Source organism: Bos grunniens, chromosome 24 (assembly GCF_055505025.1).
Source record: "Bos grunniens cultivar Pamir isolate PY7600 chromosome 24, Bosgru_T2T1.0, whole genome shotgun sequence".
In the NCBI taxonomy this organism is placed as follows: domain Eukaryota; kingdom Metazoa; phylum Chordata; class Mammalia; order Artiodactyla; family Bovidae; genus Bos; species Bos grunniens.
This window is the reverse complement of record NC_141188.1, coordinates 55269099-55297084: the sequence shown is the minus strand read 5'-3', so window position 1 is coordinate 55297084 and position 27986 is coordinate 55269099. Positions and strand designations below refer to the sequence as shown.

The 27986-nt window shown below is 38.1% G+C and overlaps 1 protein-coding gene across 9 annotated transcripts; it reads right to left on the bottom strand.

Moving 5' to 3' along the window:
- Positions 1–2290: 2290 nt before the first annotated feature.
- On the bottom strand, positions 2291–26508 carry POLI (DNA polymerase iota). 9 transcript variants are annotated; one of them, XM_086372426.1, is made up of 10 exons: positions 26275–26508; positions 24483–24605; positions 20997–21161; positions 16715–16798; positions 14712–14948; positions 13635–13813; positions 12739–12830; positions 10238–10368; positions 4947–5152; positions 2291–3353 (listed from the first exon to the last, which is right to left on the bottom strand). In XM_086372426.1, the coding sequence occupies exons 1-10, from the start codon at positions 26420–26422 to the stop codon at positions 2544–2546; spliced, it is 2175 nt and encodes a 724-aa protein (XP_086228552.1). In that variant the 5' UTR covers positions 26423–26508; the 3' UTR covers positions 2291–2543. The 9 variants fall into 9 exon arrangements, with proteins under 9 accessions (XP_086228552.1, XP_086228551.1, XP_086228554.1 ...); XM_086372425.1 differs by having other exon boundaries at positions 16715–16867; positions 26275–26504; XM_086372428.1 differs by having other exon boundaries at positions 16715–16867; positions 25783–26390.
- Positions 26509–27986: the final 1478 nt, after the last annotated feature.

The following is a 27986-nucleotide window of genomic DNA, read 5'->3' as shown; positions in this document are numbered from 1 at the left end:
CTGGGAGTTTTTTCAGTTATATGAGTTTCTTCAGAATGAACTTTGATTTAGGGTTTATAGCTTTGACAAATATCAAAAATCCTTTTTAAAAAATGGCAGTCTATAATAATTGTTTTAATAAGTTGCTTTCAACTTTGTTGAACAAACTTTGTCCTTTGAGCAACTTTGTCCTCCACTTGAAGGTTGTTTTGGGATTTAACTGAATAAAATGTTTTCCACTGCCATTTTTTTTCACTAACGCTTTCTTCACATACTTTATCTTCTTCATAAATTAAGGTGACTTCTGTACTACTTCTGACTACTGTAACTTATCATATATCAATTGCCACAATAATGATGTATAACAGACCATCACAACACCTCAGAGGCATACAATTACTTATCCCAAGTCTGGCACTGGCTGTGGGTCATCTGAGAAAGGATGGCCTGGGCTGGAACAACTGGAGTGGCGTCGCTCTGCTTCCTGAGTCTCCATCCTCCAGTGGGGGATGAAGCTGTTCTCACAACGAAGGCAAAGGAGCAAGGAAAGTGGAAAAAACCTCACGTGCTTTTTCAATCCTAACATCCCACTGGCAAAGCATGTCACCTGGCTAAACTCATAATCTATAAGGAAATAAAACCTGCCTTTTTAGTGAAACTGCAAAGTCACGTGGTAAAGGAGCATGAATACAAGAGGTGCAGAAGTGAGACCGTTAATCTTGATGTTTGACATATGCTCACCGCTCACTTTGCCACCTTGTTAACCAGGGTGGCTGGAAAGTAAGATGGCAAGTTTTCCACTTTAGTAGTTCTGGTTCTCTGTGTTTCCTTTAATTTCTGCTTGCAGCCTACCCATCTCTCCTGTCTCTAAAAGCGCCACTCTTTTCCTGCATGTAGTACTTTAACCCATATAGCTGAAAGCCACCAGGTGGCGCTTCAGAGATTCTGCCTGGAGATGACCTTTCATTAGGTATGCTTTGTTTTCCAAGATTCCATAGGTAGCTGTTTTATCAAATGTTTCATAAAAGCTTTTTAATAAAGCAACTTCCTCATCATTCTTCCAGCCTCAGCTAACAGTTTTCTCAACTCCCTACTGAAGCCAAAAGCACATTTTCAGGCATTTGTTGGTTGGTGACAACTCCACACCTCTTGAATTTTGTAGTAGTTACCTATTAACAAAATAAAGCCAAAAAACAAATAACCACACATTTTTTGTTGATGCAGAAAGAATGTTTACCATAAAGTTATCGAGTATTTGCACCACCTCAACATTCGTATTAACTGTCAATACCTTTCCCTACTCAATAACTGAAAATTGTTGTCTCCAATACATAGCTTTCATAATTAACAATTAGTGCAACATTTTACTTTGCAATAATTACAAATGCATACTTTGACTAATGGAACTTGGTGACATCTAGAAAGAATGCTTACCTATATTTGAAAATGAATAATACTCAGATGCCCATAACAAATCTAAATGTGATAATAAATGCTCATAATAAATCTCAGTCAGTGGATTAACACTGATATGATGTTAACCTACATAATCACAGAACTGCTCCAAACCAGTGCTGAGCCATACTTTGGTGTCCTCTATGCCTTGCAAATTATAAAATGCCCACAATCTTATATCCAGTTTTTAATCTGGAAGGCAAAAAGGGACAACGATGGGGAACAGCGGACACCATCAGTGTAGTCACCGTGTGTATCTTATCTCATCTCTCAATCTTCATCTACAAAATTGTAGAGAAGATTCAAACACATCCAATCCCCTGCTTTTTTTAAACCTTACAGACGGGCCAGAGGAAGTGGACTTATATTATCTGACAGTCCTAAAGACAGATCACTTTGAAGTTCTGGTGTCATCCTTCCCTTAATCAACCCGTATGGAGAGTTCCTTCTAGTTCTTTACAACATATATATTCCACCACCCAATTCCTCATGGGGCCTGTGCCACACAACTTTCTTTCAATATTTACTGAGCATCCTCCATGTGCCAGGCATTGTGGTAGGTTCTAGGTATACTAAGGAGCATTAATTGAATATACACTGCTTTGGTATTTTTTTAAAAATCAACTTATCAAATGGTACATAGTACCAAGACCTATACATTTTTAGCAGCTTAGCTGGCAATTTTTTATGGCTATTTCCTAAAGAGGTAAATTTCTTGAGCAACTCTGTACTTCATAGGAAAAAGCCCTGTTCTTTGCTCTAGCATAGCAATGATTTAGCTACTCTTATTTTTTATACACAGTCATATATATCTTCCTCCCAGTGTTTCCACGATGTATGGAAAATATACTAATGCTGATCATGATATTCTTTTTATTGAAAAGCAATATAAAACATGTTAGGAATGAGAGGAAGGTAATATTTTACATTATTTCTGTTATATTTTTATGCTTTATGCCAGAATTTCTTCCCATAACTATGTTTGCTTTATCTGGAACATTTCATATTACATTTCTACATTATTGAAAGTATTAGTGTTTAATTTAGGAGAGCTTAATAAACTGTTAATCTGGGAACAACGGTCTTTCCCTTTTTTGGAGCGCGCTCATTTATGTAGTGTGGAAATCTGATCCCGTTCTCTTCCAATCAGCCAACAGTTCTTTTTGTACCTCTTCAGGCAGTTCATAGAAAACTTCAGGATCAATGTCAGAAGGAAAAGTAATTTTCTCATTGGGAGACTCTTGCTCTCTATTTTCTTTAAGTCCTTCATGACGAGAGACTGTTGCCACTGGTTGCTTATGGCTGTCTGTGGTGCGGTTTTTGGACAAAGGTTGTTCACTCTGCAAATTTGGAAATGAATGGAAAACAGATACAGCAGGGTTTGTATTTGAAAAGTGGAATCTTTGAGATTCTTTAGGTCCTTGACTCATTCGTTCATCTTTTAAGCTACTGTCTAAATAATGTGAATACTCTTTTTGGCTAGACACATATGAGGAACTGCTCCCGCCTGATGTTCCTGGTTCACAGGGAGATACAGAGGAGACCTGTTTGCTTTTGGGTACATGATCTTTAGGATTTAAGGAACTATCCTGCTTTTGTTTCGTAGAAAAGAAAGACAACACTCCTCTAGAAGCACGTAATGGACAACTCAAACTTCCTTTTCCTTGAACTTTTTCTCGGGATTTTCCAGAAAGGATTTCTTCTTGAATATCTACAGGAAGCTGCTTGAAGACTTCTTGGTCAATATCCTCGGGAAGTAAGGAGACGGGAAATTCATTACTGTCTTTTTCTTTAGAAGAATTTATGGGATCTGGTGGAGACTCCCCAGTTCTTGTACTTTCAATCCTTCCAGTTGGTAGAAAATCCCGATTTGTTTCCTTGTCTTTAGAAAAATCCTCCATATGACAGTCTTTCATTTTCTAGAACATAAGGATAACAGAGTAATTTAGGTGTCTGATATCTTTTAAATATTCATGCTGCTGAAGTCTAACTGTAGCTATTATGGGACCAACATGCTTCTATCCTGCTCCATAACTTCAGTCCTTCCGGCCAGTTCCAAATAACTAGAAATGATTAATCCACCACAATTAGTCACACTGCTCTGTGGACCTTTGCTCACTATTCCAGGAAGAGGGCTTCCTTCCTAGACAGCACTGAGCCAGAAGGTAGGTATGTATCTGGAGACCTGGAAAGGACCTTAACAATCATGTATTCAAACTTCCAATTGTGAGGATAACAGAATGGTGGCCTATGCAAATGATGACTCACCAATGACTCAATCTAAAACACGTATGTGCACAGATAGGATCAAGGACTGGTTTTCTAAAATTCTCTACTTTGAAGTGTAACATTTAACAGAAAGAAAAAAAATACTTCTACAGTAAAAATCCGATATCATTTATAAAATGTAACATTCTTTTATATGTACCTGAAATAAAAATTTTAAAACATCCTCCATTTTAATGTGTATAATTCTCCCTCTAGTTTTAAGCACCATAAAAAGTGTATAGATAGTCAAATATAATTCAAGAAACATTAACACAACAGTAATTTCAAAAAAGTAAGAGCAGAAGAGATTTGGGCCAGAGCACTGACTGAGCGCCTATTGTGTGCCAGACGTGAACAAGGTACTTGCACTTACGTTTACCCCTCTAACACTACTATGAATTAAAGACCTTTAATCCTCATTCTACGGACTAATTTTAAAAAGTAAACATCTTTCAAAATTTCTGTTAATAAAAAGCGTCACTGAAAAAAAGTACTTTGAAGAGGGCACTAATTCAGTATTTCCGTAACACTATTCTGTTCTCACTATAGGCTTAAATGTAATCAAAAATACTACTAAAATTATATTAACAATAAAAGAAAATAACAAAAACATTTAAATTAAGAGTTAATGGTAGGCATAAATAATTTAGTAAAAGATTATTTTATAAAGCATCCCACATTTGGTAAACAAAAGTTATAGAATGGCCATCTATATAGCATTTTCTTTAATCATTTGCAATTATGACTGACCTCTGCCTCTCTATTACCATACTCTTAATTCCTACAATTATAAAGTGAGCATTCATACTCTATCAATATTGCTACCAGAATCCAATATAATTTCAAAACCAAGAAAATTTAAATACTTGAACAAAAACATTGGTGTGGGGGAACTGCTGGTAGCTTGTGTATAAATTGACAACAAGATTCGATTTCTAGTTATTTGAAAACATTTTCATATGCGCTCACCATCATATTCCTATATACTGTTAAAAAATGTTTTAACAGTTCCAAAACAGAGTACCTCTATCAAGGTTTTCTCTTTTATCCAGTGATGCTTATGTTTTATTTTTAGACTACACTACAATATACCTAAGGCTAGTAACCATAATATGACAGATACTACTAATATATATAAGTAAGTCATTCAAATCTCATCCCCCAAAAAATCTCTAAATTATATCAGTTAAACACAAATTTATATTTGTAATTTAACTAGACAAATCCAGTAACAGTGTACTTACAAAACTGCGCTTTCCAGCGTGTGAAGTTGTTGATAATGAAGGTGTTAAGTAATAATCCATAGTCCCTTTCTTCGCAGTATTTAGGGATTTAAGGTTGCAGAAGCACACACTTAATAGGGTAAGATGAAATGGCACCTTCACATTCACCATATTTCGAAAAAGTTTCATAATGATATCAACCATTGGGGTCATCACATCATAATTTCCTAAATAAAATGTGTAAGAAGACAATAAACATACTATGTCACAAATTAATGTTAAGAGCTTAATCTAATTTATATTGCCTAGATTAAGAAATTAAAATCCTAGATAGATATCATTGGGACACCGTGACATTACATACTGAACTGGGACATCTCAACATTAACACCAAATGCCAAATAAAACTTTCCAGAGGATTTGAAATGTTGAACTTTTAGTTGTGGGAGAATGTAGAGGTTGGAAAATCTCCGCATAAAATTAAAACTGAACAAAATGGTCAAAAATAATCATTTTGAAATTCTGGAATGAACCAAAGGTGAAAAAATTGAGAAGCACTGACTTATGAAAAACTGCCAGAACTCAGGTACGAAAGCGGGGACAGCGGGCTTCTCAGCTGGAGTCGTCTGTATCCCCCACTCACAGGGCAGCTGGGTAGCAGTCTCACCAGGAGGCGGCTGGCCATCAAAGCCAGCAGCTTTGCTGCCAGCAAAGACTGACCTGATTGGAGGAAGAGGGCAAGAGCCCGCAACCGGCAATGACGCCAGAAAAATGAGCAAACTGGCCAGGAAACCAATGAGATCACGTGGCTCTTGAGCTGGGACAGCAACTGTGGCTAGGGTGAGTGATGACCAGTGGCCCAGACATAACATTCAACCAGGAGATCGGAAACGAGAGAACCACAGCTGACTGAGAGCAGAGAAGGCCTAAGCGCGCCACGTGTCTCTGCCTAGAATAGACAAGCATACCAGGGAGATGCAAGAGGGAGGAGTGGAAGACAAAAGCCGAGGCAGTCCTGAAAAGAGCCTACGTCTCAAAAGTGCCCTCCAACCCAAGCACATCTCCCTGTACAGATGAAAGCCTTCCAGCCTGTGGTATTTGAGCAAACTTTTGACCAACTATTTTCTAACCAAACTATGCAGACAACAGGGTAACCTCCTAGGAAGCCAAAATAAATGTTTTTAATTTCAAAAAGAACCTAAGCAGAGAAATCAGGGCAACCCATCACAGGAGAGGTAGATTATGCAGCTTAAGTCCAGACAAGTTACAAACAAAGAAAAGAAAAAAAAACACCCACAGGGGAAAAAATCCAAATTGAGAGTTTTACATTATCTAAAATGTCCAATCGTCAACAAGATATTACAATACATACAAAAAAACAGCAGTGTAATTCATACTCAGGTGGGGAGACCGGTCAATAGAAACTGACTTTAAGTATGATTTAGCAAAGACTTCAAAGTTGCTATTATTTTTCTCATGAGTTTTTTAAATTTCATTTTCAAATTTTCGGGTGCACTGGGTCTTCAGTGCTGTGCTTGGGCTTCCTCTGGTTGTGGGAAGCTACTCTCAAGTGGTGGTGTCCGGGCTTCTCACTGCTGTGGCTTCTCTTGTTGCAGAGCGCCAGCTCTAGGGCATGCAGGAGTTGGGGCGCACGGGCTTAGTGGCCTCATGACATGTGGGATCCGCTCAGACTAGGGATCGAGCCCATGTCCCCTGCAATGGCAGATGGATTCTTAACTACTGGACTATCAGTGTGCCTGCATGCATACTAAGTCACTTTAGTCTTGTCCCACTCATTACCCCACGGACTGTAGCCCACCAGGCTCTTCTGTCCAAGGAATTTGCCAGGCAAGAATGCTAAAGTGGGTTTCCACACCCTCTTTCAGGTATCTTCCCAACCCAAGGATTGAATCCCTGTTTCCTGCGGCTAACACGCCTATAGGACAATATCAAGCACATGTGCAATGAGAGTCTCAGAAGGAAGAGAAAGAAAAAGGAAAGAATATTTGAAGAAACAAGAGCCCCAAACTTCCCAAATTTCATTTAAAAATTTAGTCTACAGAATCAAGAACCTCAATAAATTCCAAGTAAGATAAACACAAAAACCACTGGAGAAGCGAATGGCTACCCACTCCAGCATTCTTGCCTGGAGAATTTCATGGACAGAGAAGTCTGGCAGACTCAGTCCATGGAGTCACAAAGAGTCAGGCATGACTGAGGGACTAACACACATATAGTCAAACTGCTAAAAGAGGTAAGTGACTTGTCATATAAAGGAGAACAAGGCTACGACAATGCCTGGTAACAATTTACTGCCTCTCAACTCCAAATCACACTTACTGCCTGCTGTGATAATGGGGTAGACTCTGAAACTCTTTTTACATTAAACATAATCCTTAAGCTTTGTCAGTGGAGAGAACTGGAGGATCACTACATTAGAAAAGGGGCTTCTCTTCCTGTTCCAGTATACTGTTTTTTACTTTTTCTTGCTTCTGTAACCTGGTCTGTGCACAGTACATACGTGTGGAAATATCTACTAGTGCTCTGCCACACCACATGTGAGTGGAAGGCCCAGTCCCTCAGCAACCCCAGCCCCAGTCAAGCCTGGTGACCGTGTTCCCATGGCACCACCAACGCAAACACTGCACACAGCAGGCCTGTGGCTCACCTGGAGTCCTTCCACACACCCACCTAACAGGCTTGCCCTGCCTATGCGGGTTGTTTCCTCCAGCTCTTCCTATGCAGGCACCATGCCCTCCACCTTTGTACTAGCAGAAAAATGAAGATCTCTTCAGTATGAACACCTACTGATCTCAGCTTGCCCACATCCTGGAGGACTATCAACAGAAGCCCTCCCAACACAGACGCCTGTGTACCCCAGCTCATGCGCTGCCCTGCCAGGGAGAAAACTCCCATCATCCCAAGGCTGCCCATGTGCCCACCAACCAGCTGCAGCTCCTCTGGGGGTCAGGGGGTGGTTTCTCTTGGCCCAGTAACTACGGAGCAGCTCTGGGCCAGGTAACTCAAAGGATTTCTCCACCATCCAGTGTTCTGCAACCACATCTTCTCCTGGAGGGGAGGAAGACTCTCTTTCCAAGTCTGCTCTTCCTTGGCTACTTTTCCTTAGCCCCAGGGTACCTCTTAAGGGTATCTTTGTATCTTGATAGTTATTCCCTATCATAGTTTAGTAATTTTTGAAACCTTCAGTGTTCAAATTTCTGTGTGGTTATGCTTTCTTGATTGAAACTAGTAACAGGAATCTCTCCTGATTAAACTATTTAACAGCTGCCTCTTCATCAAAAATAATGGAACACAAAGCAATGGAATACCATACTCAAAGTATGCAAAGAAACCAATCAAAAATTACATACCCAGACGAACTGTCATTCAAAAAATGCTATTTTAGAGGAAGAGGCCACAAATTTTAGTTCAGTAGAATGGTATGACAGTGTTGCTCAACTCTTCTTTTCAAATGCAAATCCTGGAACACGCTCCAGGACAGACCATAAGCAAGGCAACAAAAGAAGGCTCAATAAATATAAGAGGACTGAAATTACTCAAAGTATCTTCTCTGGTCAACATAAAGACAAATTGGAAATCAACAATAATTATATGAAACATAATTATATGAAACATAATCAAATATTTGTAAATTAAACAGCAAATTTCTAAATAAGTTTAGGGGTCAAGGAGGAAATCACAACAGATATTAGAAACTATTCTGAGCTTAATGAATAAGAAACACAACACAACTTATGGAATACAGCTAAAGAAAGCACTGCTTAAAAGGAAATGTGTAACTTTAAACCTGAATTATTAGAAAACAGGTAAATATAAAATAAATAAAGTAAGCTGCCCATCTTAAGAACCCAGGAGGAAAAGGCATATTAAACCTAAAGCAAGCAGAAAGAAGGAAATAACAAAGATCAGAGTAGAAATAAATGAAATACAAAGTAGAAAGAAAACTGAGAAATTAACGACACCAAAAGTTGAATCTTTGAAAAGATGAACAAAACTGATAAACCTTACTAGAATAACAAAGGAAAAAAAAATCATCAAAATCAAGAATGAAAGAGAGGATATCACTGTAGACCCTATAAAAATGAGAAGAATTACAAGGGAATATTAACAATTCATGATAACAATTTAGACAACCTGGATGAAATGCATACATTCTGAGAAGATACAAATTACCAAAACTGACTCAAAATGAATAGAAAATCAGAATAAACTCATAACAAGCAAAGAAATAAAATTCCTTTAAAAAAAAAATATTTCCACAAAGCCAAGGACCATGAATAGCCAAAACAACTTCATAAAAGAACAAAGCTGAAGAACTTACACCACCTAATTTCAAAACGTACAAGTATCAAGACAGGGTGGAACTGGAATAAGGATAAACATACAGATCAATGGGATAAGAAAGGCAAAAAAGAAACCCTTACATTTATTATGGTCAGTTAGTTTTTGACAAAGATGCCACGGCAATTTAATAGGGAAAGAACAGTCTGTTAACAAATCCTATGGAACAAGTGGATACTCACATGCAAAAGAATAAACTAAAACTCTAATTTTACACAACACATAAAAATTGATTCAAAGTGGATTTAAATATAAATCTTAAAAGTATAAAATTTCTGAAAAAAAAAAGCATAGGAAACATTTATAATCTTTTCATTAGGCAAAGAATTTTTATATATGATATCAAAAGTAATATCCATAAAAGAAGAAAAAACAATGAAAGACTACTACATAGTCATGAGAATGAGTCAAGAAAATGGTAGTATAAAACATAAATGAGAATATGAAAAAAACTGAAAGCCTCTATACTGTTGCTGAATATCTACCTTGTTATACTTACTGGAAAAAAATCTGGCAGTTTCTTAAGAGTTCAACTACCATACAACCCAGAAATTCCATGCTTTGTAATCTACCTAAGATGAACAAAAGCATATATCTGCCTGATGACTTGCACCCAAATGTCCACAGCCCAGTTTTTTAGAACAGCCAAAAAATGGAAACAATCTAAATGCTCATAAAGAAATTATCTCATGCCATATAGTTAATTATCATAGTTTGGTGTTTTCTTTGGAGTTGGGAAGCATTCTCAACAAGGCATTTACTTTTATTATCTATTGAAACAAGAAAAGTTTTCTAATGAAAATTTCTTGTAGAAAAAAAGTACTTAATAGCTCACTAACTCCATGTGAGGATTACCCATTTTTGGATCATTTTTCTAACTCAAAGTTTGTTTTTTTAAGAGTTCAACCTGCCAATTAAATGATCAGAATGCCAATTAAATGATCCATTACCTGCTCCTAACTTCTGAATTATGTGGGATGGAATTGGGCACTGACGACTCTCACGGTTGTAGTGCTTCTCAGATGAATACCGACGGATTATTAACCTTATTGTATGTGGCTTCCTTCCATCTTGGCAGACTCTAAAAATAAAGAGAAACAGGAAACAAGGAATTAGAAAAAGTTGGTTTTTTTTTTTTTGGATTATCGACTATACCTCATTTATTTAAAGGTGCCAGACTGAGTAACTGTAACAATTATAAATATAGTTGATAATCAGGCAGTAGGCAATAAAGGTCCCTGAATAGCTCAAGTAAATTTCATAAAGTCTTCATAATAAAATTCTTGAAATTTTAAATGTAAGGCTCTCAGGCCTCACACAGAATTGAGTGCTATCAGGAAAAAAGCAGAAATAAGATACAACTGTAACAAGCCATTTTATTATCCAAATCCAAATCATAACTAAAAGTAACATGTTAAAATCAGCAGGAAATTTAAGAAACTGAGAATCATTTACTGACAGAAGCAAATATATGAAAAATGACAAAATTTTTACACATTAAAAAGACTACAAAGAGAAAACAAATATTTAATGAAATTATTTGTCAAAAAGCACTTCTCAAATATATCCAAGGGAGTCAGTAATATCATCATTATATGGCATATTAGAACAATAACGTGAAGGGTCAATTACATATTTAGGAAAGGAAACACTCGTCCACGAATCTTAAAAAGTGATCCACCAAATGATCTTGGTTTTGTTGTTGAAAACAAAAGTTTTAATGCCATGGAAAATTTGCTTAAAAAGTAGAAAATCTAATCACTAACAGAAAATAAATGTCATCAAAGAATAACATTTACCTTTCTATATGTATGCCAATGCACTAAAAGATCACAAACATGAAATACAAATAGTATTAAGCATAATCAAATTGATTCTGAATTAGAATATTTAGATTTTTGTAGTAAGCATTTTTTTCCTTATTGCTTAATCACAAAACTTCTTGACTGCTGTTTTATTAAGATAATAAAATATCTCAACTGGTTCCTATAAACATGTTACTAGTTTAAACATCTTCCAGTTAAACTTGTTCTGTTAAGTTAATATGCAATTCAAAGAGTATAATTTGGCTCCTGTAACTAATTAAGACATACAAAAAAGGGGTTAAACTCTAAGGAATCTTAAGGCCAGTGCCTGGAGAAAGGATTAAACAATGTATGATTTTATACCTCTTACATATCTGTCGTATTAACAATCATATGCTCAAGAACAGTCACGCATACTCAGATACTTTTTTTTGCCAGCTAGATGGCATTATATACCTCAGTCACTGAAATAAGAAGCCACTGTATAGAAGAGGGCATGCTAAGCAAAGATAAGGAGATACGGTTAATAGTGTTTCATAGGTTTAGGGCATCTAGACTCATTTCTGGGTTGATTCTTCAAATAAGGGAACCTATAAAATGTATAATTCTTGTGGTTTCCCTTTGTCTAGAACTGTTTCCAGTGGCTTGGCATTTCATAATAGTCTTGTTTAGCTGAAGCAAAGCAGATGACCCAGTTTCACCAGCATTCTCAAAGGCTCGGCCTGAGTCATATCCCTGAAGCTGCGTCATACAGTCAGCCAGCTGCGTGCAGCAAATGATGAGTTGCATGGCCTTGCTCAAGACACGAGAACTGCAATGCATGTGGCAGCAAAGTTGAAGGACATTTCACTTTATCCGTTTTCTGAGAGTTAGTCATCCAAAAACGATTTTTTTTAGTCACAGAGGCCATCCTAATATCATTACGGAAGCACACTTACCCAAAGCTGTTAGACCCCTAACATCCCATTTTGAGAAATCAAAGAAATGGGAGGAAAGGAAGTAACACTCTCCTATGGAGTATTGAGAAATTGATATATGACGGCAAAGGAGCATCAGAAAACAAAATGTCTTTTAGTTTATGCTATGCTATTTGTATACTCATAATTCCAATTAACACTCTTCATGTATTTAAAGGCCAGTAACCCTGAGCATACACACAGTCACCCTCACTGCTCACACAGAGTCCCATTAAGTTATTCCTTCGTCTGACTCTATAGTCTGAGGCACAGGAAATAAAAGGGTTCTTCTGCTTTCTCCATCAATTTGCTATCCTCAATCATCACAAATTTGTAAGTGTAGCGATTCCAGAGATACCCACAAAACTCCCTTAGGTATGATCAGCAGCTTAAGAGCCACAGTAAACCACAGTGTTACTAATATTAAGACCAGTGGAAGTAGATGAATTACATTTAGTTAAGGACATGTGTCACTATCTTTGTAATACTTTATAATGTGGAGGTTCAGAGATAGATGATCTTTACATGTTTAGTCTCCAGTTAATCTGCAAATTCCAAGAAAGAACATCAAGTATACACTATACATAGTATATATATATATATATACACACACATATATAGTAAATATATAGTATTTCCATGTACTATACACAGAATCTGTAAGATGATATGGTAAAACGGAAAAATCACCTGTTCAAAAGACTAGCAAGTAGTTCTTCAATCTTAGTTTTAGCTTCAACTTCTGATGAACATTTTTTAAATGAATCTTCCTCACTAAAGGACTACCAAAGAAGCACAAATAAGTATTAATATAAACCCAAATAAGCATATCCAATTATCAGTGTATATGTCAAATAAATAATCAACACTTTATTTACCTCTTATGCTTGATTTGAGCCATTTAGCTCACTTTTATACTAAATCTTTTATCTGCAAGTTGTACTCCACTAGAAAGTGCATTGGAAATCAAGAAAATTACAAAGCTCTAGTACCAATGCCAAGCTTTAATGTGTAATTACAGTGAGGCTCTTAATTTCCTAGGACTTGAATCTCAGTTTAATCTTGGGCAAGTTACTTACCCTTTCTAAAATACAGTATCTTCATCTTAAAAAAAATTATGGGAGGAAAAGGGAGTAAGGGAGGGAGGAAAAAGTATGAACAAATGTTAATACTACCTACATGAAAGGTTTATGATGACTATGGGATAATATATATATATTATTATCTCACAGGAAAAAAAAAAAATCACTGTTACCTGGGTGATTATAAACTTTCTCCACTTCCTAAATCATTAGACTACTCTGAAAACAATATTTTTACAAATTATTTTGCCTCCTATATACAATACAGGCTATTAAAATTAAGCAATAGTCAAAGTGGCTAACTTGAGATTTAAATACTAATTCTTAGATTCAATTTAAGAATATTTATTAATTTAATATAATAGCCTTCTCACAGGAAAACGATCACGTACTAACCTAGTAAGCAAATTGGAACGGTAAGAATACAGTAGTAAAACTGGAAATCTTTATCTCAAATAATGTGACCACCAGTACTCCATTAAAATAAGTAACATCGTCACATACCTGAGGTGGTCCTGAGGGAGTCACAGGAGAGTCATCCTCTCCAAAACTGAGCTTCTGGATACGCTGAGCAACTGAAATTCCTAATTCCTTTTCTAATATCTTGGATGGAAAGGTCTGAAGATCACGCACACTACTGATGCCCAGTGCTTCCAGACGTTTGGTCGTTTTATAGCCAATACCTAAAGCGAAAAGAGGCGCATGTAGTGTTACAGTAGCTTTGCTCTTTAAAATTAGCTAGTTAAAATATTGTAAACATATCAACCACATCTTTTGATACCATAATTTTGGATACCATTGGTATTTTTGTTGAGATCAAACTTAAAATTTAATGCCACAGAAATGAATTTTAATACACATATTACTGATAGTCTATAAAAATGTAAGCATTTGATCTTCAGAAATACAAATTTGCCCAATGATATGAATAGGTCATTGAACCCCTCAAGAAAATCAGTTTCCTCACCTTTAAAATAAAAACTGGACCTAGCTGCTTTCGAAGGTCCTTTGTGGCCCTAATATTTTATATACAATCCCAAAATAGAGTTAGTGAAAGACCAATTCCATTCTCTAGATGGAGGTACAGTATTAAAGTATGAACCAGGTACTAAAAATAAAGGACCATATGTTTCCAGGTTATAACTTTCATGATCATATTCAAACAATATAAAAGCAGGGAAAATTAGAAAAGTACTTTCATATATATAAATTCCTAATATAGATCCTCTCCAGAAAACGTCAGGTTTTTGGGGGGGGCTTTTGGTTTTCACCAAGAGCCAAGTACACTTCCCTGATGGCTCCCGCAGTGCAGGAGTGACGGGTTCAATCCCTGGGTTGGGAAGATCTCTTGGAAAAGGGCATAGCAACCCACTCCAGTGTCCTTGCCTGGAGAATCCCAGGGACAGAGGAGCCTGGTGGGACTCCACGGGGTTGCAAAGAGTTGGACCTGACTGAGCAACTAACACACACAAGAGCCAAGTACACAGACTCTACAAGAATTAATTATGCATAACTGTAATATTTAAACTTAAAAGAAATATAGTAAAACCAATATATGTTTTTCAAATATATTTGTCTTACCAGGCATTTCCTTTATGTGGTTCAAACTATGAATGAGCTCTTGAGAACTTTCAGGTAGTAAGACTGTTTGTTGATTTGGTTTAAAGACGCCAGAAACTAATTTTGCCAATAATTTATTAGATGCCACTCCAGCACAGCCAGTGAGACCCAGCTGTTGGTACATGGCTTCCCGCATCTCGGCCACAATCTGAGATCCAACAAGGAGTCTGATGTGCAACATGTCACGTGGGTTTACAGCTATAGAAAACAGCCGATGTTGTTAAAAGTCATCATCAAAACGTTATTTGTTTTTTAACAAATGAGTTTTTAAAAGATAAAGGGCTTAATCTATATCCAATCCTACCCCTCAACACCACCACACTGCTGCACACTTAACTAATCTCTTTTGGCTCTTCACAGCAATTCTGTAAAATAACTATCACAAGTGAATTCCAAGGGCCTGTGATAGCAAATAGATACTGAGAGTGCTGAATGATTAACAGATTACAAAAATTGATCTCTCATAAAAAATTCCTACTGGCACTACCAGAACTTTTACTCATGTTTACCGGGAAGTAAGCATAAAAGTAAAAATGTTACATTAATGATATAGCTAACATTTCAGATTCAAAGATTTGAATTTAAAGTTTTCACACTAGTGGTATGTGCTACTAAAAACAATTTTGGATTTGTATACAGTTTAAGACATCTTTTATTAAAAGTAGAGGGAAACTGCCATATAGAAACAAACTTCCTTAGACGTGAAAATGACACTAGAGTTATATCCTGATCCTCAGGAGTATTTATGTCTGAAGTGCCATGATGTCTACAACTTGCTTTCAAATGCTCAATGATCTATCAGCAGATCAATAAACAGTAAGATAAAGCAAATGTGTAAAATGATACAAAAGGAGTATCTACAAGGAAGGGCATAATGACTGTTCTCACTGCACTGTTCCATTAACTTCTCTGTAGGTTAAAAAAAAATTAACAAAATCTTATGCGAAAGAGAAAAGAATCATGAAGAATTACTTTGTAGGCCATAAAACCTAGGTCTCTATAATATGTTCTAACTAGTAGACTCCAAGTTTGCTGTAAAAATTATACAGAAACACACCTGGAACCTTCTTGTTACCCAAGACCTTGTAAGTGACAAAAGAGCACAAGTACAAAGGACACGTGAAAGCTTCGTATTTGCTTATAAAAGAGAACTGAAGCTCCACCTCTTTTCTTCTTTTATATCAGACAGGTGGAGAATGACTGGAGATTGATCACATCAGCTCTCGAAAAGGGGAGTAAGAGGAAGCACAGGCGGGCTGAGACCCAGGAGCAAGTAGGTCAGGACAAATCTTATACAGGAACACAGGAGCTTGCCTTCTACGTGGTAGGGTCTAGAAGTCACCAGCAGTCACTAGATGTTTGACAGCCCAAGGAGATATTCAGTGGAGCTGACTACAGCTTATTTTCAAACACAATACTGCCCTGGAAATATCATCAGTCATTGGCACTTTAATTGTGAAGGAGATGAATTTGAACTGATTAACTATGAGCATGCAAAGGACGGTAGGTAGGCCAGGATAAACTCCCACAAGGGCTAACGTGGGAGGCTCTTGGTGCCCTGGGAGAATAGAAGCGAACAAGCAAAGAGGCAACAATGGCAAATTTAGTCTACCTAGAATTTTGCTTAAGGTGGTTTTAGGAAAACCAAAAATTACTCCAAGAAGCCAACTCCTGTAACTTAAGGATGGCCTAAAAGAGGTATGACACTTAAAAATGGTTTACACAGGACTGTGTCAGAGAAATGAAAAGTGCACAAAGCACTGAGCTGTAGGCCATCAAAATACCTTTTTCTGCCTGTTTAATATGGAATAACAATATCTAATTTTAATCACCTTAGATGGCTGAACTATGGCAACAAAAGCCATAAAACTTTCGAAAGACACAGTCAACTCACTGAACTGACTGAACATTGAGAAATGCAGGTACTTTAATTTACTAAATAGAGTGCATAAGAACCCACTTACGTTGATTATTGTATACATGACCCGACACAGTCAGTGCTGAGAGCTCATCACTTTGAAGCTGCTCGAGTCTCTTCTCAACCATTTCTGTTAGATCCACAAAATTTTCATCAAACCCAAGTCTCTCAACAACTGGACTAAATTCTTCCAACAACTCTAAATTAAAATAAAATTTTCATCAAACCCAAGTCTCTCAACAACTGGACTAAATTCTTCCAACAACTCTAAATTAAAATAATACTGGAGCACAGATGTAACTGAAGTTATAACTAGAATAGATTTAACTCTTTTATGCTTAAAAAATAACAAAATAAAGGTTGTACGTATATTCACAATTACACAATATCTTGAATAAAGTCAGTTAACTGGGATTTTTTTTTTCTGTGCCATATTCTGCACAAAAGCAGTATTTTCCAATAAAATAAGTCCAAAAATAACATTCCCTGGGCAGATACTCATAGCAATATATTTAGCACAATCTCCTATACCAATAATTTATCTGTAGTACATTAAATGTCAATGAAAATAGTTAATTATGATCTTGAAGCAGTAGGTCATAGAGTTTGCTTAGAAAAGTAAAGTAATAATATACTCAAGCTATATTTTTCACTAGAATTTTAAAAAGGCAAAACAAAATAAAACCTAAATTTCCAATGAATACTAAGTCAAAAAGAAAAGTTACTTAATACAAAATATACCACAATGCAATATTTTGACTAGTCACCCTCCAACTCATCCCATAAGGACAGAGACGGATCGTGACTCACATGTATGTCCAGCCTCTAGCGCAATGCCAGTCCTTATGTCAAATGTTTCCTAAATTGAACTGAACCAAGATTTGAAATAAGTTCAAAAAGACTATCAGGTCTCATTTTTAGGATTAAAACTTAACTTTGAAACCATTAAGAAGAATTTTCACTTCCCTCTGAATCATCTACTGATACCAGCTGGGTGGCAGAAAACAACTTATTAGTCACTTATTACACAAAAAGGCTTATGTTCTTAAAGTCCTATAATATGAAAGCTCTGTTTTATTAGTGCTAACACTGATAACAGCAGGGTAAAACAGTTAATAAAGAAACAGTATGATCTAGTGACCATCAAAAATCACTTCCAACCTACTGAGAGAAAACCGAGGGAAAAACTGACAATGTGTCTGCCCATATAAAAGAATTCTTTTGAATTTCCCTCACCAATTTCTGCCTTTTTTCTCCCAAAAGTATATATCTGATGCCTAGCAGTAACAAGTAAAAAATAAAAGCTTATCAAAACAATACTACAATAAGAAAAATAAAGGACAAATTTTAACTACCAAGCAGAAAAGCAAGTTAAATACAGAATCATGTACAAAGCTGGTAACTGCTGAACATGGATTGATTATATTATTTCTATTACCAGGTCACAGGAATAAATCACTTATCCATTTGTGAAGTTAATCTTTTTTGCTGTCAATATGTCAATTTCATAAACAAGATGCATTTATTAAACCTTATGATTACACAAGGCCAAAGAAAGGAGTTTGTAATTAGAGAAAAAAAATGGAATACTGTAGAATAAAGGTATGAAGTAAATAAGGTTATATGTCATACATAGGTCTGAGATAAATTCAGTATAGGACTATTAGGCTACATTCCTATTTCAACTCTAAAAATATCATGAAAAAAATCAACAAAATAACTTTTTATCAATGTATAAATCATGCTTAGAATATTTCTTGTTATTATATTAGTGCATTTTTAATTCTTTCAAGATACTAATTTATAAATTAAGAATCAGTGTAAAAACTGAGATTTATGCATTGATTTTCTAGTATACTTTTCACTGTGAAGAGCTGCAGTGGTACAGAAATCATTTAGACCGATGAGTCTGACATTATAAAGCAAAAAAGACAAAACATGTATATAAATGACCAAAAGTACACCAAAAAAAATGCTCAAACTTCTCATAGAGAAATGCAAATCAAAACAATGATTTACTATTTTTTTCGACTATCAGGCAAAATCTTTATGAATATCTAATACTCTCATACATACTAGCAACGTGCTAGGAAAACCTGAAGTACACCACATAGCAGTATTCAAACTTCCTAACGCAAATTATCTTCGATCAAGCAGTTACCCTTTAGGAACTTAGGTTATCTTCACGAAACCTAAGGATATCTTCACCAAAGTATATGAAAATTTCCATATGAAAATGTCTACTGAAGCACATATTGATATTTTTTAGGAGCAAAAAGTTGGTAAGAGCCTAATAACCCCTCACTATAAGAGTAACTTGGAGAAGGAAATGGCAACCCACTCCAGAGTTCTTGCCTGGACAATCCCAGGGACGGGGGAGCCTGGTAGGCTGCCATCTCTGGGGTTGCACAGAGTTGGACATGACTGAAGCGACTTAGCAGCAGCAGCAGCATAAGAGAAACTACATAATTTATCATCCAAAATGAGATATCTTTTGAATTAAAGGAGATGCAATTAATGATTACATACGGACAACAGGTGTAAAATGAGACATACTGTCTTCAAATCAGTAAAGGAATGGTTAAATAAGTTTGGGACAAAATAGAATATTGTGCAGGCATTAAAAAGAATGAGAAAGAGCTATATGGATGATGTGAAAGATCACCAAAAACAAAGATGTACAAGTGTATGTATTACATCATCTCTTCTATGTACATAAAAAAGTATTTTCTGAATATTCAGATATATACATACAATTGTGCACAGATACACAAGTGGTATTTTGGGAGCACAGTCTTGTCTTTTTTGCTTGGCTATCCCTTCTTCCCTCATCCCCCTGTTTCAGCACCACCCTGCCCCTCCAGGGAGAAGGAAATGGCAACCCACTCCAGTGTTCTTGCCTGGAGAATCCCAGGGATGGGGGAGCCTGGTGGGCTGCCATCTATGGGGTCGCACAGTCGGACACAACTGAAGTGACTTAGCTTAGCTGCCCCTCCAGAAGTTACCCAGTAATACCTAGTACAAACCCTCTCTTCTTTCTCTTCCTAAGCGTACATAGACACATACACATATGTGGGGGAAGGTGTTTGGGTCACTGTTTTACACATATGGAAAAACCTGATACAGGTTTTTGCATCTTGCTTTTTACCCACTCAACAAGGCATACCTCTATGAATCAAATGAAATGATACCAATGAGCTATTTTTAATGGCCATGTAATATTCCATTATAGAGAAGTCTTAAATTCATTTAGCCATTTTCATCCTGATGAACATGTTTTCATTCCATATTTTTAGCAATTATGAATCATGCTATGAGACATTTTTGTACATATGTGTTATCATTTTATTTCTATTTGATAAATCCCTAGCAGTTATATTTTTGGGTTAAAGAACACAGTATGTATCTTTAATTTCAAAAGATGCTTCTAGATTGCTTTTTTTAAGACTGTAATTCTTTGTTTCTACTTTTTCTCACATTCTTATTTTTAGGAATGAATTTAAGCATTCCATTTTCACATTGTCCAGTTTGCTTTTTGTCAACTGCCTATTCATATCCTTTGTCCATTTTGCTTAAGTTTGTTTCCTCTTATTAATTTGTAAGAGCTCTGGGATAGTATATTTAACCCTTTCAGCTAAAAACTGCTACAAATAACAAAAGAACAAATAAAAAATACTAGCAAACAAGTAAAAAGCTGATTCTTACACACTTTAAAATGATATCTATTTGCCATATTCCAGTACACGTATGGTTTCATTTTTCCTATAATTTACTAAAACAGCAAGATTCAAATCCAAACCTTAGTAAGGGGGAGTTTATCCACACTGAAATATCTAAATATTTCAAATTAGAAATATTTCAAATACATAAAAATCTAAAAAAAAAATCTAATATACTCATTATCTTTGCTAACAGTTCCTAACAAATTGTTTTCTAATTATGTTAAACATTACAGAGGTCTCTCAACTACCATTAGTACATTAGAGTACAGCATATTTCTTCATAGTTCATTCAAGCTTGCATTTAAATTTAAGTATCTGGTTTTCTTTGGTTTATCTTCTTCCATTTTCTCACTTTAAAATTTTTTTACATTTTCTCATATTCATATAAACATCACCCATGACTGAGTTCAATTCCTTCCAACTATACGTTTCTTTCACCATTTACTCATGATATATTAAGTCATTCTCATATAATTTTTTTTTAAATGAGAAAGCCCCCAAATAAGAAAACTGACTTATGCACTTTACACTTACTGAACAATCATGTAGCTAACAGGCATCCTATATAAAATTTAATGCTGAAAGTATATTGCCCAAAATCTGTACCTGTAACCTTGTACGACATCTCTCTGTAGCGAGTCAGGTCTTCTCCATTAACTAATACTAGCTGTGGACACTTTTCTTTTGCATCTCTGACACTCATAAGTTTCTTAACTCCAAGTTTCCTAGCTTCATAGTTGCAGGTAACCACCAAATACTTCTGCTGAACCCCTATAAAAAACAAACATTTTATGAGAAAATTGAAAATTAAAATTTACTTATTCCATATTATAATTGTAAGTTATAATACAATGTTTTGATAAGAATAAAAAGCTCTATCTCAGTTAAAAAATATAGCCTCCATCCATCAAAGGTCTATGAAGTACAATTTAACAATCAGGGGCTTCCCTGGTGGCTCAGATAGCATAGAATCTGCCTGCAATGTGGGAGACCCAGGTTCAAACTCTGGGTTGGGAAGATGATCTGGAGAAAAGAATGGCTACCCACTCCAGTATTCTTGCCTGGAGAATTCCATGGACAGAGAAGCCTAGCGGGCTAAAGTCCATGCAGTTACAAAGAGACAGATATGACTGAGCAAATAACACTTTCACTTTTACCACAAATCAACAATTCTATGAAGTCTTCAGCAAAAAGATACAAATAAAGTCCTTCCGGGATTTTTTTCAAACAATAAAAAAACAAATTACATTGAATTAACTCTATATAACTTTATATATAACTCTAGGTTATGTTTGGATGTGAGAGTTGGACTGTGAAGAAAGCTGAGTGTTGAAGAATTGATGCTTTTGAACTGTGGTATTGGAGAAGACTCTTGAGAGTCCCTTGGACTGCAAGGAGATCCAACCAGTCCATTCTAAAGGAGATCGGCCCTGGGATTTCTTTGGAAGGAATGATGCTAAAGCTGAAACTCCAGTACTTTGGCTACCTCATGAGAAGAGTTGACTCATTGGAAAAGACTCTGATGCTGGGAGGGATTGGGGGCAAGAGGAGAAGGGGATGACGGAGGATGAGATGGCTGGATGGCATCACTGACTCGATGGACGTGACTCTGAGTGAACTCTGGGAGTTGGTGATGGACAGGGAGGCCTGGCATGCTGTGATTCATGGGGTCGCAAAGAGTCGTACACGACTGAGCGACTGAACTGAACTGAGGCCATGTTTTACCAAAAGTAAGGTGGATGAAAGTAACTGACTATAATTAACTACTAGAAAATCTAACTTGTCTTCTGAATAACTTCCCAATTAATATAAAGCTATGTTCTGTTACAAGTGCCAACCTCCTGCTGCTGCTGCTTAGTCGCTTCAGTTGTGTCCAACTCTGTGCGACCTCATAGACGGCTCCCCCGTCCCTGGGATTCTCCAGGCAAGAACACTGGAGTGGGTTGCCATTTCCTTCTCCAATGCATGAAAGTGAAAAGTGAAAGTGAAGTCGCTCAGTCGTGTCCGACTCTTAGCAACCCCATGGACTGCAGCCTACTAGGCTCCTCCGTCCATGGGATTTTCCAGGCAAGAGTACTGGAGCGGGGGTGCCATTGCCTTCTCCGAGTGTCAACCTACAAAGTTATTAGTAATCTCCCCCAGTAAATGTTCTAATGACTGAACTTTTCTTCACAGTAACCTACAGAAAAGATTAGACAGTGAAGTGGCATTATGAGCCCCCTCCATATCAAAAAGATTAAATTATGATCATCTACACACTGCTTAAAATTTCTAATTTACCAGTGACTTATAATTGCTAAAACTGTTTGCTTTTTTCCTAAAATTCTCATATTATAAACAGGAAAAGAAACATTTCACTTATTTTTGATATGTCAGATGATGCCCCAAAACAGAATCACGGGGTCAAAAGTAATAAATCATGATTCATCAGTAAACTATATTAAAAAATCAGATTAGTCACTTCCTTAACTAAAAAATCAGTCTTTTAAGGCAGGATTATACGGACTCACCATTGTGTCACCAGCCCAAGTTAAGTAGTCATATATTTGTTAATGGTGGCTCAGCAGTGAAGAATCCACCTCCAATGCAGGAGACTGGCGCTCGATCCCTGGGTTGGGAAGATCTCCTGAAAAAGGCAACCTACTCCAGTCTTCTGGCCTGTTGAATCCCATGGACAGAGAAGCCTGGCAGGCTACAGTCCATGAGGTCACAAAAGAGTCGGATATGACTTATCGACTAAACAAATTAAAATGCAGTAATGAATAATTACCAGGAAATAAGGAATATTATGCTGACAGTTTCTAGGAGAAAACAACATAGGCTTTCATTTGTATTAGCAAATATTGTCGTTGTTGTTGTTTAGTCATTAAGTCCTGTCCACCTCTTTTAGGACCCTGTGGCCTATAGCCCACCAGATTTCTCTGTCCGTGGGATTTCCCAGGCAAGAATATTGGGAGTGGTAGCCATTTCCTTCTCCAGGGATCTTCCAGACCCAGGGATCAAATCCACTTCTCCCACATTGGCAGGCAGTGGATTCTTTACCACTGAGCCAACAGGGAAGCTGGCATCTTAATTACTTACACAACATCTTACAATGCTACTAATTAGAAATGCCTAATGAAGAAAATTCAGGTTCCCTAATCCTAACTCCTTGACATCTTTAGGAAATTTTAAAGACCCTAGACCTTAGAAAGCCAAAATGTACTCATCAGTCATCCTGTTCCTTAGTAAACTAAGCTGAGCTGAATTGGGCTTTATCAAAACCAAAGTAGACACCAGGGGGTAGCAGCAAGTGACCAAAACTGCTGTTTATGCTTTTCAGTTTAGTTCAGTTCAGTTGCTCAGTCGTGTCCGACTCTTTTCGACCCCACGAATCGCAGCACGCCAGGCCTCCCTGTCCATCACCAACTCCCGGAGTTCACCCAAACTCATGTGCATTGAGTCAGTGATGCCATCCAGCCATCTCATCCTCTGTCGTCCCCTCTCCTCCTGCCCCCAATCCCTCCCAGCATGCTTTTACTCAAAGATAAATCCTTACTACATGCATAAAATTTTAGAAATTTACTTTTCTAATGTAAAAATAAAATATTAAAATAAGCCAACACAATACTAACTCCCCAATGTAAAATGTCTTTGCCTTTTATTTTAAAACATACTTATGTTTTCATGAAAAGCTTGTACTATGCATGCCTTAATATTTTGGGTTGTTCAAAATCCAATTATTTTGTCACACAAAATCCAAATATTTTGTTACACAATTCAATAGTTAATTTCAAAAGTGGGAGAATAGTTGAAAATGCCTATTAAAATTTTTTAAAGGTTATTCTTGAGATAAAATGGCTGTAAAATTTCAAACATTGAGAAAAAGACTAGAAGTTTATTGTGGTCTTCCTATTTGATTAATTATACTACTTCTCTCACATTTGCCATTTAGAAAATGAGGCTCATAAAGTTTACATCCAGTAGTGAAACAAAGATTACTGTCTATGAAGCATCACAGAACTGCTTCCAACATTAATATGATTAATAAATCAGAATAAATAATAACAAATCATATCATACAATGAAAATAGTATCAAAGTCCAGAATTACCTAAAGGTTTGTCCTTTAGTTCTGGATTGGAGATCATTTCTACTTGTGCGTAAAAGCAATCCAGATCCACGTGTACTATGACTCTACATGAAGAACTTCCTGCTGGTTCCAGCTCATCATGTACTGTGGCACAATAAGCAACCAAATGAAAAAAACACATTCAGCTTGTTTATCGTCTCTGAGCAACTGCCATTCCCTTAAAACATGGCAACCAAGAAAGAATATAGAGTGATTTTTAAGTTTTTTTTCCTGGATTTATCACATGTGTCAAAGAATCTAAAACTTACAAGGATATGAGAGAAACTCCACCCACAATAGAGTCCTCAGTCCTGTTTACTAGTTCTTTGTGTATTGCATTTTTCTCAGGATAGTAATAAATTTTAAGGGAAAAAACGTTTTATCAATAACAGAAGATGCAAGAGTTAATCCTAGGACTTTGAAGTTTATAGGAAAATTTACAGTAAGTTGGAAAGGGCTGAAAAGTTTATAAACACAAATCTTCCAACCAACTTAAAAATTATCCTTCCCTGGTGGCTCCTTGTAAGATTTAACCTGCCAATGCAGGAGACTAAAGTGACTTAGCAGCAGCAGCAGGAGACATGGATCAAACCCCGGGTGGGAAAGATCCCCTGGAGGAGTAAATGGCAACCCACTCCAGTATTCTTGACTGGAGAATTCCATGGACAGAGGAGCCCGGTGGGCTACAGTCCATTCCATGCAGTCATAAAAGAGTCAGACGTGACTTAGGGTCTAAACAACAAAAAATTATTCTAAGTGGCGTGTCCTTAAAAAAATAACCTGAAACACAAAACAGAAGACAGAATCTCTGGGTCCCAGTGGACTATATTTAGCTCCCATGAGATCAGGATTATTTGGTTCAATGCTGAATAGCCGATACCTAGACTACCAACAAATACTTGCTAAATTTAAATATTTGCTATTTAAATATTTAAATACTTGCTAAATGAGTAAATATTTCCTGAATTTTAAAAAGTAGTTCACATCTTGGTGGAGGGGGCAGAGGAATAAGACAGATTTCAGCTATTAACAGCAGTTAAAAACGTGGCAGGCTAAAATGCCATGTGGTATCCTGGTTTGGAGTTTGGAACAGAAACAAATTAAATGGAAAAAAAAATCAACCCTGGTAAAATCTGAATAAAGCTTGTCCTTCCGTTAAGAGTATTAATTACTATGCCAACCTTACTTTAACAAATGTATCACGGTGACGTAAGACATTAAAGTCGGTAAAAGTTATTTGTGCATCTCTCTGTAAACCTAAAAGTATTTAAAAATTTTAAACCTTTTTAAAAACGAAGGGCGGGAAGGCTGGGAAGGAGAGAGCCTTGGCCCCAAACCACGGAGGCTGGGCCCCGAGGCTGGAAGCGGGTCAGCAGAGGCGGCCACTTGCAGACCCGGCCGGGTTCGGTTCCGAGCCGGGCGGTCCCTTCCGCTGAGGCCGGGCCGCAACCTCTGCCAAGTGGGCGACAAGGTTCCCGCTTCCGCAACCCTGAGACACCCGAGGCCCCTTCCGCTTTCGCGGGGCTGTTTGAAGGGAGACGAGCGCAGCCTCCATTACCCCACTGGACGCGCCCGACCTTCCCCTTCTGGGCCAAGCCGCCCCTCTCGGGGACCTTGGCCTCAGAACACCAGGCGGCGATGGGCCGCTCTCTCGGCGGAGCCGGGAAGACGGCGGGACGCGGGCAGGAAGGGGACGGTCGCTCTCCAACGGCGGCAGCCGCCGCCGCCGCCCGGGGCGCCCGCCCTCGTCGCCCCGCCCCGCCTGCTCATTTACACCAAGGGAGGTCGTCGAGCTCGTCAGGCTCCAGCGCCCCGGGCCAGCCGCCGGGCGCCCCCGCCTCCGCCCGCTCCATGGCCCGAGTCTCGTCCGCTTCCTCGTTGCCGCCGCCTGCCTCCTCAGGCTCCACCCCCCGCTTCTCCATTCCCCGCCGGCGACCGCCCACCGAAAGACAGCTTCCGGCCGCGGCTGCCCGCGCTCCGCGGGAACAGCGGGGCTCGCACCTGCGCAGTGTGCGCTTAGCCGCGGGCTACCGGGACGGCAATGGCACCCCACTCCAGTACTCTTGCCTGGAAAATCCCATGGATTGGAGGGTCCTAGTAGGCTGCAGTTCATGGGGTCGCTAAGAGTCAGACACGACTGAGCGACTTCACTTCCACTTTTCACTTTCATGCATTGGAGAAGGAAATGGCAACCTACTCCAGGGTTCTTGCCTGGAGAATCCCAGGGACGGGGGAGCCTGGTGGGCTGCCGTCTATGAGGTCGCACAGAGTCGGACACGACTAAAGTGACTTAGCAGCAGCAGCCCGGACGGCCACCGGGGCTGCAAATCCTCCTGACCGGCGTCTGGGACTTCTCTCCTGCGTAGCCTTGAAGGAGGATTTACCATTCCCAAACAGCTCTTTTTTTTTTTTTCCCCCTTTTGGTCTTCGGAGTTACTTTCTTATCACAAGTTTTAAATGTTTATTTTTATGTAGAAGGCAGCTTGTTCTCCCGGTCAACTGTTAGAAATGCTAACCTGGAGATGCTGAAATTTTATGGTGATGGGGGTGGGGGAATAGATGGAAATTTTGGTGAGAGCCAGGCGACCTTGTAAACTAATATGATTGTGTTAGTTGCTCAATCGTGTCCGGCTCTGCGCAATCCCATGGACTGTAGCCCACCAGGCTCCTCTGTCCATGGGATTCTCCGGGCAAGTATACTGGAGTGGGTTGCCATTTCCTTCTCCAACTAACATGATTAGCTAGTATGTTAAAATTTGCGTTTTGTTGTTTGACTCAAAGATACTGTGACACTGCTGTATTTAAAGTGGAAAACTTAACAAGGACCTGCAGTATAACACAGGGAACTCTGCTCACTGTTAAGTGGCAGCCTGGATGGGAGGAGAGTTTGGGGGAGAATTCGTGTATAGGTGTGGCTGAGTTGCTTCACTGTTCACCTGAAACTGTTGCAACATTGGTAATTGTCTATGTGCCTGTGTGCTAAGTCCCTTCAGCCAGCTGACTCTTTGCCGCCTTATGAACTGTAGCTGGCCAGGCTCCTCTGTCCATGTGATCCTCCAGGCAAGAATACTGGAGTCGGTTTGCCAGTTCCTTCTCCAGGGGATCTTCCCAACCCAGGGATCAAACCCACATCTCTTAGGTCTTGTGCATGGGCAGGCAGGTTCTGTACCACTCAGTTCAGTTCAGTTTGGTCAGTCGAGTCCCACTCTTTTTGCCACCCCATGTACTGCAGCACGCCAGGCTTCCCTGTCCTTCACCACTCCCAGAGCTTGCTCAAACTCATGTCCATAGAGTCAGTGATGCCATCCAACCATCTCATCTTCTGTCGTCCCCGTCTCCTCCTACCTTCCGTGTTTCCCAGCATCAGGGTCTTTTCCAGTGAGTCAGCTCTTCCCATCAGGTGGCCATAGTATTGGAGTGTTAGCTTCAGCATCAGTCCTTCCAATGAATATTCAGGATTGATATCCCTTAGGATTGACTGGTTTG